At 34.7% G+C, this 13,174-nt stretch overlaps 1 protein-coding gene across 7 annotated transcripts in view; it reads left to right on the top strand.

The window, feature by feature from the left end:
* The window catches only part of GALNT13 (polypeptide N-acetylgalactosaminyltransferase 13), a 652,766-nt gene that overhangs the window by 592,738 nt on the left and 46,854 nt on the right, over positions 1-13,174 (top strand). For 6 of the 7 annotated variants that reach the window (XM_042243853.2, XM_042243852.2, XM_042243851.2 and 3 more), the window contains 2 exons: positions 287-426; positions 11,962-12,060. In XM_042243853.2, coding sequence (XP_042099787.1) covers positions 287-426; positions 11,962-12,060 — 239 coding nt within the window. The remainder of the gene's footprint in view (positions 1-286; positions 427-11,961; positions 12,061-13,174) is intronic. The other variant, XM_042243854.2, reaches the window with a different exon arrangement.

Raw genomic sequence — 13,174 nt, 5'->3', positions numbered from 1 at the left:
GATAAATTAATACCAACTTATACTTACTTAATTATTCAGTTTAAGAAGTACAAGTACTTGGTGATAAATATTTACATTTTAAGTCATAACCAATGGAAAAACTTTTTCTATCCATTTAATGTACTAATTGGATGTTAGCAAGAAATCAGTGTAGTAGCAGCTGCACATGCAATTCAATTTGATGAAATTTTAATTATAGAGAAAAAACTGATAGCAAAGCAGAGTGAAACAGTGCTAAAATGAAAATAGCATAAACAGATTTCAATGTTTCTCTGAAAAATTCCAGGTGTTGTCAAAGTGGATTACGGAGATGTATCAGTCAGAAAAACACTAAGAGAAAATCTGAAGTGTAAGCCCTTTTCTTGGTACCTTGAAAACATCTATCCGGACTCCCAGATCCCAAGACGTTATTACTCACTTGGAGAGGTATGAATTATTTATTTTGGTTAAGTTATAAATATATTTTGCAAAAGAGCAATTTCTAAGGAGCTCAATATTTTTATGCTATGAATACAATGCTTTAACGGTTTTTAAACAGATCTATTATAAAAGACTTCTCGTAAATTACAAGGACCATAAAGGTCTATATCATTGGGATTTATAAAAAACACAGTTTAAGGTAGAATAAATAGTATTTTGTTTCTTTATAAATACTTCTAAAACTTTTTAATCATATGGAATTTAGAGTCTTTGAGGTTTACAGCAAATTTTGTTTTTCTTTATGTAGGCTATAAGTGTTAATCTTTACTGTGGGAAAAGAAACTGGAAACTTTAAATTTATTAATTTACTAATATAAGTAACATATTTTTGGAAAAGTAAACTTTATAAAGCAAAATAAAATAGTAAGAAGATTAAGTTAATCTACATTTTTATAAATTGCATCAAGAACTGGCCAAAAAGAGGTAGCTGGATTCTTGTATCTGCTTTGATATTCAGTCTTTTATAATATAGCACACCAGGTAAACCAACTGAAGATTCCCTATACATTCATGAGAAGTGAGGGTGAAAGGGTATTATCATAATACTATTATCAAAATCATACTGACTTTGGACACATGGAGAACCCCTGATCTGTTCCATACTTTCTCAAAATATTATCTTTTTTAATAAATATTTTCACTTCTTACCAAGTTTTCACTCTCACTCATCCAGAAATCTACTGTTTCTAATAACCATATACAATTCAGAGGACAAACCTGCCATAACTTTATTGTATTCAGAAGAAAACCATGCATTTTTGTTATTTTCTCTTCCTCTGTGACTTATTAAATTTTTATTGGAGTATAGCTCATTTATAATGTTGTGTTAGTGTCAGATGTACTACAAAGTGATTCATTTATACATATATACATATATACATATATACATATATATATATATTCCTTAGATTCTTTTCCCATATAGGCTACTACAGAGCATTGAGTAGAGTTCCCTGTGCTATATACAGCAGGTCCTTATTAGTTATCTATTTTATGTTGTGTATATATCAATCCCAATCTGCCAATTTATACTTCCCTTCCCACCACCCTGGTAACCATGTTTGTTTTTACATCAAATATACTTCTGTTTTGTAAATAAGTTCATTTGTACTTTATTTTTTGGATTCCACATAAAAGCATTATTTATTTTGCTTTCTTACTTCACTCAGTACAACAATTTCTAGGTCCATTCATGTTGCTGCAAATGGAATTATTTCATTCTTCTTTGTGGCTGAGTCATATTTCATTATACATATGTACCACATCTTCTTTACCCATTACTCCGTAGATGAACATTTAAGTTGCTTGCATGTCCTGGCTACAGTTAAGTATTGCTTCGTTAAACACTGGGGTGCATGTATCTTTTTAAATCAAGAGTTTTCTCTAGATAACATGCCCAGGAGTGGGATTGCTGGATAATATGGAAGTTCTGTTTGTAGTTTTTCTTAGGGAATCTCCATACTGTTGTTCATAGTGGCTGCACCAATTTATATTCTCACCAAAAGTGTAGAAGGATTCCCTTTTCTACAGCATTCATTGTTTGTAGATTTTTTTATGATGACCATTCTGACCAGCATAAGATGTGTCTCATTATACATTTGATTTGCATTTCTCCAATAATTAGTGATGCTGAGCATCTTTTCATGTGCTTTTTGGGCATTTGTATGTCTTCTTTAGAGAAACGTACATTTAGATCTTCTGCTCATTTTTTGTTTGCGTTGTTTGGTTTTGGATATTGAGTTGCATAAACTGTATATTTTAGAGATTGACTCCTTTTCGGTCACTTCATTTGTAAATATTTTCTCCCATTCTCTGGGTTGTCTTTTCATTTTGTTTATGGTTTCCTTTGCTGTGCAAAAGCTTTTAAGTTTAATTAGACCCCATTTGGTGTTTTGTTTTGTTTTGATTTTCATTACTCTAGGAAGTGGAGTTTATTTTTGTGTATCTTGCTAGGGAGCATTCTACTTTCTTTCTTTCTTTTTTTTTACACTTAGCTGTCCAGTTCTCCCAGCACCACTTATTCAGCTTTATCCATTGTATATTCCTGCCTCCTTTGTTGAAGATTAGGGGGCCACAGGTGTGTGGGTTTGTCTCAGGGATTTCTATCTTGTTCCATTGGTCTATATTTCTGTTTTTGTACCAATACCATACTGTCTTGATGACTGTAGCTTTGTACTCTAGTCTGAAATCAGGCAGTTTGATTCATCCAGCTCCATTTTTGCTTTCTCAAGATTGCTTCAGCTATTCAGGGTCTTTTGTGTTTCCATACAAATTATAAAATTATTTGCTCTGTTAAAAATTACCATTGGTAATTTCATAGCAATTGCTTGAATCTGTAAGTTGCTTTGGGTACCATATCTTTAGAGATTAAAAAGTTAGCTACATCATAACTGTACAAGCATATGGTCATAATACATATTTAATTGCTCAAAATAAGAGTTATCCCTTTATGAATTATATGCTTCATATTGGTAATTTCCCACTTAATAGGAATTACATTTGAGAAAACTAATTTATTATTTGTTACATTAAAACATTTTAATATCAATAATACAATGCATTTGGAAAATATTATTTGAGTCTGCCATTTTTATAGGTCATAACAGCAGAATATCTGAAAATTCAGTCTAATATTTTTTGGTTCATTTGCCAAGATATCGATTCACTAGAAAATAAAAACAGACAATTCATTTCCAGCTGAATTGTTTTTAAAGATTTTTTTGTGTGTGCCTTATCCATACACTGTCAAATATCTAACATTAATCTGAATTCTGTAGTGCAAAGGTTCATGTGTAATAACACTGAATATTACCACTTTCTAGCTGTAACGTTAGTCCTGTGCCTCTGGCTTTTTTTTTTTTTTTTCATTGGGATGGAGTGTTATTGCTATTGTTTTTAAATATTCAGTATTCCCATGTTAGCAGTAAGTCAAAGGATTTATTTATATTTAATACATAAAATAGAAGAGTGTTTTTAAAACTAGAGCTCTATGTGCATGCTAGTTATTATAATCTACTTCTACTAAAGATCTCCAATAAAGTATCTAATACTCATTTCTTTTATGGAAAAGTTTGTTGGGCCAATTGTGAATTTGTACCTTTAGAAGAGGGAGTTTTTCTATTCTCGTAGTAGGGTATTCCTCCCATGGTAGTCAATGCACCCAGGTAGTGAGTAAACGCTGATCACTTTTTCTAAAAGAAGTTATAACCAAGACCTGTTAACAAGACAGATGAGTTAAGAGGAGTTTTTGGAAATTATCTAAGGCCATTAGGGTGACTCCTGAGAAAAACTCAGGACTCTGAAATAGAACCTAGATATCTATTTCCAATTTAAAAATTCAGTTTCATACTCTCCTGCACTACACATTGAGAAATCTAATTAATTGACTTTCTGAAAAAATGAAAATGAAGTGTGAGAAAATTCCTTTATACAACCTACTGATTTTAAAGTAGCTATCTTCTTTAATGGATCAGGTGGCTTTATTTTAATTTACAGAAATAATTTGAAAAACTTTTGAAGATAGAAATATACCTTTAGGATTTTTGAAACATATCCAGGAGAGGCAACATGGTGTACTGAAAGAATTTCAGACTTTGGAGTCAAGCAGAGGAGGGTCTAAATCCTGACCTCCCATTTTAGGACTCAAGTAGCACTAGGTCTCTCTCTGGTACCTAGCGGTAGAAGGAAGGTTATCATACAGGTGACAGTGATGACTGAGGATACAGAGCATCTATAACCCCACCTAGCAGAGGAGTAGCAGCACCAGTAGTGACAGTTATTGTAATTCTTATAGCTACTATTGTTTTCTTACTATGTCAAACATTACGCTAGATGCTTAAAAATTGTATTTTTAAAAAATCACAATTTCTTGGCAGGTTTTGTTATTATCCCCAATTAAATATGGAAACCTTTATGCAGAAAATTCACACGATTGACCTAATGGTCATAGAGCTAGCTAAATATTGAAGTCAGGATTCAAATACATTTTAGTCTGACAATAATGTTCACTTTTCCTTTTAACTAGAAGGAGAAAATGGATATCACTATATGTTATTCATTCAAAATACTTTTATTAATTCAGAGCTTAAGCTGTAACCTGTGCTATACGCTAAGGATGAAAAGTCAACAAGAAAGACCTGTACTCTTAAGCCATTCTACTGAAATGGGGGTGAGGGAAAAGGCAAGAGATAATCAAACAGGTTAAGAAATTCAGTTGAATTTAAACTGTCCTATGAGGTATTTAAAAAACTCTATAAATTTAAAAATCTATGAGATATATCTGGCTTTGAACTTTCTGGGATATTAATGTACTACAGTTTTCCATTTTAAAACCACCCTTCAAGAGATGCAGTCCTGCAACAATTTCCTTGAAAACAAGAAGGACAAATTCACCAAGCACTGCTTTCCAATTCAATTTCACACAGTCATGTGTAGTCATAAACACTTTGATAATGAGTTTGAGATAAACTATTAATGGACTATATTGGATGACAGTCATTTAAATCTTTTTCTTTCTTACTGTCATTATGTATGAAGGCACTGTCTCTCAGATAGTCTCAAAGTGGAACCAGGTGTCCAAAGCTACTTATCTAGGGCACAGAGTTATTTCTTTGAAGTAATTCACATGTACTCAATTTCAAATGAAATTGTTAGAATCTAATAATTTACAAGTTCTTTAACTTTCAATGTTTTTCAAAGCCCAGATGTTTAATATTGCAGTGCACTGGTGCAAATAAGTATTTTCACGTCAATTTCTCTTTATAGCTTTCCTTGTTATATTAGAAGATAGAGGTAAACTTGATATTCAGTTTCTATCAGTGTATATTGTCGCCAAAATAATCATCAGTATTGATATCAGACAACTGTTGTAATTTCTTACATTTGAATTTTATGCAGGTAATTGAAATATTACTTCACCCAGCCCATGAATTACATGCAGTTTCCAATGGGAAGTTAAAAGCTGAACTGCTTTGAACTAAAACCTTTAGGTAGCTTAATGAAGCATATGCCTTTTAGACTTAGTAAGCAGATCATAATGGAATAAGGAAGAGGAGCTTCCTGCAGCATTAAATTCTCTCTTAACTAACACTAGCTTATGTATATTTAGCATGTCAGCTCCTGATCTTATAAATATAAAAGCTAATTCAACTATAAGATTGAAAATTGGCTTTCTAAAGTAATAAAGCTTTACCCTAAATTTTTGGCCTTGGACAGGCCAGCGTCTTGGGGAAAAAAGTGTTTTGTAAGCTATGTGGAACACAGGAATACAGAGGGCAAGAGGGAAGAGAAGAGGAATTCTGGAGCCAATTGACTTAACTCTTAGGGCTTAATATCCATATTTGCATGCTGCTTGGAAGACATTTTGACAGTAGTCTCTGAATTTTTTACTGCCTACTTGACGCCTTAGCACTTCCTTTTTCTCTTGTATTCTTTAACCTTATCAACTAGTTAAGATCCTCGCACACATTGACACTGTATTCCTTAAACACTCTTAAAGAACAAATTTCAGTAACTAAAAATAGACATCTATTGAAGCTGCTAGGCTGCAGGGATTAAGGATAAAATCAGTTACTGCCAAATCCAGAGGCTAAAACCCTGAGAAGTGTTATGTGTCTGTTGGTAATCAGATCTATTTATAAATTCACCATCTTCTTGATCTTTTAATAAGATAACCAGTTAGAAAAAAAAAAGCCTCATATTTTAAAACATGCACAAATGGGGCATTCTCTCTGCCCATGATCATATTCGCAAAACTCTTTGGGACCCAGTAACTGATTTTTATCCCAGTGTAACTAATACACAGGCAAAATATATTGCTCTCCATCACGTTAACCCTAAAGAATGTTGACCTGGGTAACCCACCTATGGATGAAATTGGTGAGTTTACTACTGGAAAGTGGTTTTTGTTTTTTTTTTTTTTCTGGCTTTACACTACTGATAAATACATTAGAACCATTTCTGATTTTATTATTTAAATATTCATTGGCATAAACAACTACAACAAACTATATTCCAGTTAGAGCATTTATGAATTCTCCTAGGACTGATTTTGTTATCCGCCAAAATATGTGAAATTGTCCAGTATTCTGTATTTACTGTTTTGTTGAAGGAGGTTAAGATATCACATACTCTGTGTTTTTAAATCTCACAGTCAGGTCATTGGAAACCCAGGTTTACATAAGAGAAGTCAGCTTGGATTTGTTAATTATATAGATTTTGCAAATCTATATAAAACCATCCTTCTGATTTATTCACAATTTGGTAAAGAGAAATGCATATTCACTACAGCAATTATAATATGGAAATATTAACATTAAACTTGAATTCACTGCAAATGTATTTCCTTTACAAACTAAAGAGAAACCAAATGAAGTTGACATATTTAAAATAATGATAATGAGTAACATAATATACAGTTGAAGGATAAGCATGTATTGGAGTAACTAAAGCCAAAAAAAAAAAACCCAAAAAACTAAGTTTAGTCTAATTTTAGAATGCATTTTACATATTAGTTTTGAAATTCAAAGGTGGTGGGGGTGAGAGTTTATGCCTCTCTGTTAGAATTGGAGTTCCCACTTTTGCTTTCTGTTACCATCCGGCAGAGGGAGCAAAAGCTAATGAATAAACCGTGTAAGTGGTAACATTACCCATGATCCTGCCAATGAGTAGAAACTTTTAGAAAAAGACTTGCTGATTTCTAACATCAAGACACAAGTGGGAAAAATACTCCCAAGTTTATGTCATTAAAGACTATTCCTCAGGCAATAAAAGATTATGTGTAAACAAAGAAATGTCAAAGTAGACAACAAAGTTAAAACTCTGTTGGTCCTACACCAGGTACTCAAAGCTATAAAATAACACAAGGGATGAGTCACAAGACTTTCCCAGAATGCAGAACTACCCATATGCTCTACTTATGTTGATTCAGGTTGGATTCTGTAATGAGTTTCTGTAGATGAAGTTCCTCCATGTTTGTCTGCCTAGATTTTTCTTAGGATTAATGAATGGCATAATCAAGCAATTGGTCTTGTCAGGTAATATAATACCAGTGACAAGCTCAGGATCTTTCCTGATATTTCATTTTGTTGCTTAAATAGCATTCTTTGGGAATACATACATATATTTTTTCCTGTATGCTAGTATCTTCTATTATACATTAAGATTAGATCATTGAGGACTGTCAGAAGACACTAGTAACCATTTTTATGTTTGAAGAAAATATTAGATTTCCAATGTTAGACTCATTTACTTGAGAATACCCTGATGTACACCATGCTGCCTTATAGGTGTTCATACATTAAAAAAAAAAAAATCTAGATATCATAGGACTACTGCAAAAACCTCTCAGACATTGTCTCTATCCAGATGGTATGTTCTTCTCAATTTTTTAAAGTGGATATTGAGAGCCCTGTTCCCTGACACTTCATTCTCTATCATATTTGTATCCAGTGTCATCTTGACAATAGACAAAAATAATTTTCATGACCTGGACCCAACAGTTTGGCACTCAGCATGGAAACCACTTTGCTTCTAGACTTTTTGACCTGGTTCTCAGGTCCGATCTTAGGCCACTTCCCTGTTCCATGTGTCTTTGGCACTGTCTGGATGACCTGTCATTTACCTTTGCCTTTATTCAACTGGAACTTAATCCTCCCTTGCTCTTTTCACCCCCTTTCTGAAAAATACTGCCTACCAGTCTAGATGTCAGGACTAGGTAATTTCCAACCTCACTGTAACTTTCAATTACTTATTTGAGCAAACTACTTAACCTCTTTGTATCTTAATGTTTTCATATATAAAATTAGGGTAATAGGTTGGTTTTCAATTAGTTATTACACATAAGTGCTTGGAACAGTTCATGGCACATACAACTTCAATTATTCAATTTTACTGTGGTGGTTGTCTTCCCTGTCTCATTCTGACAGCTTTCCTAAGCCACTGACTCCTATCTGTTTCCAGTCTCCCAGAACTCATGTCCAGTTAGCCTCACCAGATTTGACTTGAGTTCCTATACTATATCCTCTTAGTACCTGCTACTTTCTAAGGGACAGTTAATGTTACATGTCTAGAAACTGTCAAACCAATTTTCAGGAAGGTTAGAACCTGTGATGAAGAGAACAAACTCCTTTCCATGCACTCCCCAAAATGAATCTATTCTGTAATTCTGAAAAAATAACAGCAGCAGTGACATAGTTTCAATCTTTTTGAATTCCTCAATTGAATCAGAGAGAGCATCCAGGTTAGCAAAAACAAAAAGTGATGGACAAATTTAACAATAAAATTAGACGACAAGGTATTCTCACCAGTCCTAAAGTATGACTTGTAAACTTCATGACCATCAGTTGAGTTCAGTTCAGTCGCTCAGTCATGTCTGACTCTTTGCAACCCCATGAATCGCAGCACGCCAGGCCTCCCTGTCCATCACCATCTCCTGGAGTTCACTCAGACTCGCGTCCATAGAGTCAGTGATGCCATCCAGCCATCTCATCCTCTGTCATCCCCTTCTCCTCCTGCCCCCAATCCTTCCCAGCATCAGAGGCTTTTCCAATGAGTCAACTCTTCACATGAGGTGGCCAAAGTACTGGAGTTTCAGCTTTAGCATCATTCCTTCCAAAGAAATCCCAGGGCTGATCTCCTTCAGAATGGATTGGTTGGATCTCCTTGCAGTCCAAGGGACTCTCAAGAGTCTTCTCCAACACCACAGTTCAAAAGCATCAATTCTTCAGGCTCAGCCTTCTTCACAGTACAACTCTTATATCCATACATGACCACAGGACAAACCATAGCCTTGACTAGATGGATCTTAGTCGCCAAAGTAATGTCTCTGCTTTTGAATATGCTATCTAAGTTGGTCATAACTTTCCTTTCAAGGAGTAAGCGTCTTTTAATTTCATGGCTACAATTACCATCTGCAGTGATTTTGGAGCCCCCCAAAATAAAGTCTGACACTGTTTTCACTGTTTCCCCATCTATTTGCCATGAAGTGATGGGACCAGATGCCATGATCTTCATTTTCTGAATGTTGAGCTTTAAGCCAACTTTTTCACTCTCCATTTTCACTTTCATCAAGAGGCTTTTCAGTTCCTCTTCACTTTCTGCCATAAGGGTCATTTGCAGATTGTCATCCGCCTATCTGAGGTTATTGATATTTCTCCTGGCAATCTTGATTCCAGCTTGTGTTTCTTCCAGTCCAGCGTTTCTCATGATGTACTCTGCATAGAAGTTAAATAAGCAGGGTTACAATATACAGCCTTGATGTTCTCCTTTTCCTATCTGGAACCAGTCTGTTGTTCCACGTCCAGTTCTAACTGTTGCTTCCTGACCTGCATACAGGTTTCTCAAGAGGCAGGTCAGGTGTTCTGGTATTTCCATCTCTTTCAGAATTTTCCACAGTTGATTGTGATCCACACAGTCAAAGGCTTTGGCATAGTCAATAAAGCAGAAATAGATGTTCTTCTGGAACTCTCTTGCTTTTTCCATGATCCAGTGGATGTTGGCAATTTGATCTCTGGTTCCTCTGCCTTTTCTAAAACCGGCTTGAACATCTGGAAGTTCATGGTTCACATATTGCTGAATCAAATCCCTTATGATTATACAGTGGAAGTGAGAAATAAATTTAAGGGACTAGATCTGATAGATAGAGTACCTGATGAACTATGGACTGAGGCTCATGACATTGTACAGGAGACAGGGATCAAGACCATTCTCATGGATAAGAAATGCAAAAAAGCAAAATGGCTATCTGGGGAGGCCTTACAAATAGCTGTGAAAACAAAAGAAGTGAAAAGCAAAGGAGAAAAGGAAAGATATAAGCATCTGAATGCAGAGTTCCAAAGAAGAGCAAGAAGAGATAAGAAAGCTTTCTCCAGCGATCGATGCAAAGAAATAGAGGAAAACAACAGAATGGGAAAGACTAGAGATCTCTTCAAGAAAATTAGAGATACCAAGGGAATATTTCATGCAAAGATGGGCTCGATAAAGGACAGAAATGATATGGACCTAACAGAAGCAGAAGACATTAAGAAGAGGTGGCAAGAATACACAGAAGAACTGTACAAAAAATATCTTCACGACCAAGATAATCAGGATGGTGTGCTCACTCACCTAGAGCCAGACATCCTAGAATGTGAAATCAAGTGGGCCTTAGAAAACATCACTATGAACAAAGCTAGTGGAGGTGATGGAATTCCAGTTGAGCTATTTCAAATCCTGAAAGATGATGCTGTGAAAGTGCGCATTCAATATTCCAGCAAATGTGGAAAACTCAGCAGTGGCCACAGGACTGGAAAAGATCAGTTTTCACTCTAATCCCAAAGAAAGGCCCAATCCCTTTCCAAGTGTGAATTTCAATTGCTGACTGGGGCTTTACTGCAAATCACACCATTTTCCGCAACTCCGGCAACCATTACCTGACCATGGGGTTCTGTACCATACAAAAAAGTTGAATTGTAGAAACCTAATCCAGCATCTACAGAAGTTTCTAATCATACTCATTTGCCAAGAGGGAGAAACAGGCACCTGAAGCATAGATAACTAAATATATCCAAGTAATGAGTGAGTGAACAGTAAAAATAGGTGTCCTAATAGGAGCCAGAGAAAAGAACTTTTTGGAAGCAGAGTGGACAAGTGTAAAACCTACTACTTTGGGTTGAGACTAAAGGAAAAAAATCTAAAACATTCTATTAGAAAAGTTTTTCTTCTTTTTTACATTCACTTGTACTTGACTTAGTAATTTGGGCATCTTCAAAGTCAATAAATGGCTTTTGTAAAATTACATTTGGCACAAATATATATTAACATGTTAATTATGAGACTAATGCAGTGTCTGAGTGTAAACCATGAATCTTATGTTTGCAGTTGGCAATTTAATCTTGGTTTTGAAAAATTTTTCCTGTGAAATCACCATTTATCCTTGTAATAGTTTTTCTTAGGGTCAACTGCTTTCCACTGTTTGGTATTAGGAATGCAAAAAGATTCATGTTTTAGTTAAAAATTATCAGTGTAATTAATCTTTATAAATGTACAGAATGGAGCATCCAGTAATGAAGCAACGAAAAATACATAAATTTGCATATTTGACCAATTTGTTTCTATTACTTTGCATATGGCACTGTAGGACTTAAGGACTTCACAAATACACTACAATTATTTGGGTGGAATTTTGAGACTGTCCTAATTTTCAGAAGATTTGGGAAGAACTCCTAATTTGTAATATGTAGATGTTTTCTTCTTCTCTAATACAACACTATAAACAAAGAGTGCCTCTTGACTGGATGCTAATGACAATGCCAGTGGTATTCAAGTTTACTTGAATGGGAGTTTAGAATGTTATACAGATATCATAATAGGCAGAGAAAAATAAATATTTAAAGCTTTGTCTTTTCCTTGGAGAAATCTCCTTACAAAAATATTATTTTGCTATCAATAAGCAATTTGAAAATACCAAAGATTTTCTGACTTACATTTTTGTGTTTCCTTTAGATAAGAAATGTTGAAACAAATCAATGTTTAGACAACATGGGCCGCAAGGAAAATGAAAAAGTGGGTATATTCAACTGTCATGGTATGGGAGGAAATCAGGTAAACTTCATTTTTTATCAGCTTCATATTTGTGGGGGAAGATATTGTATAAACTATCCAGGTAGATTATGGCTCACTGCCAATAACAGTGTCTTAGTAAATTGACAAGCATTCTAATCAAGACTTCATTTATGTCCTTAACATATAATGACTATGTTATTATTCCAAGTATTGTAAGAAAACACTGAAGAATTTAATAAGTAGGGCAACATGTTTAATTAGCCTAGAGTGAATGAGGGCAGCCAGATGTTTCAGACCTATTTCCTGTTACCATGTATGAGAAAGTGAGGACTGCATTTTATTGTTAACTCAATCATATAAAATAATCACTCAACAATTATGGTTTCCAAATGGTGCTTACCCTGAATTTCTTCTTCAAATGTTTCTTGTCTATCATTGTCTATTCTTGTCTACTACTTTTGGTAGTTTAATAAAATTTTAAGTGCATAGATAAGCAGGTTTGTTAACAACTTTGCTTTGGTTATCTGAAGATGCCCTTCAGATCGGGTAAAAATGTATTATTTAAACAAGATTTATACTTAACTAAAATTCTAGGACACCTGTTTTGTGTGTGATGGTCCAATTAATTATCAGAACCTTACCAGACTATAACAAGGATTCTTGTGTTTTCTGTAAGCCACGAAAAGCAGCACTGCAAGGTGGAAAAAGTAAAAGCTGCGTGGCTGTGAGTCTTGCTGCCACAGCCACCTTCAGAGGTTTAATTTGACGTTCATGGGAAATTATAACAAAGCACAGTTAAGAGATAGCTGCTCCTTGGTAGACAAGTTGTCTAAAAGGGTCAAGGTGGAGCACATGAGTGAGCTGTTTATCTGGTGTTTTAGAATGAACTGAGGAGGCAGAAATGATTCTGTTCATCACAACATGATGGTGATTATTTGTAATAGCTGAATGTATCAAGAATCCATAGAAAGATCTTCAGGATCAAGAGGTCTGCTCACCTACTCCCATAAATACATCAGAAATACATCTATAACTGTAACGATTCACAAAGAATATCTACTGAACACTGGCAAAAGACCTCAGACTTCTGAAAGGGCAAGAACCCCTCCCATAACTGGATAGGACAAAAGGATAAAGGAAAAATAAAGTAGTC

Source organism: Ovis aries, chromosome 2 (genome assembly GCF_016772045.2).
Source record: "Ovis aries strain OAR_USU_Benz2616 breed Rambouillet chromosome 2, ARS-UI_Ramb_v3.0, whole genome shotgun sequence".
Lineage (NCBI taxonomy): Eukaryota > Metazoa > Chordata > Mammalia > Artiodactyla > Bovidae > Ovis > Ovis aries.
This window is presented reverse-complemented; position numbering and strand designations above follow the sequence as displayed.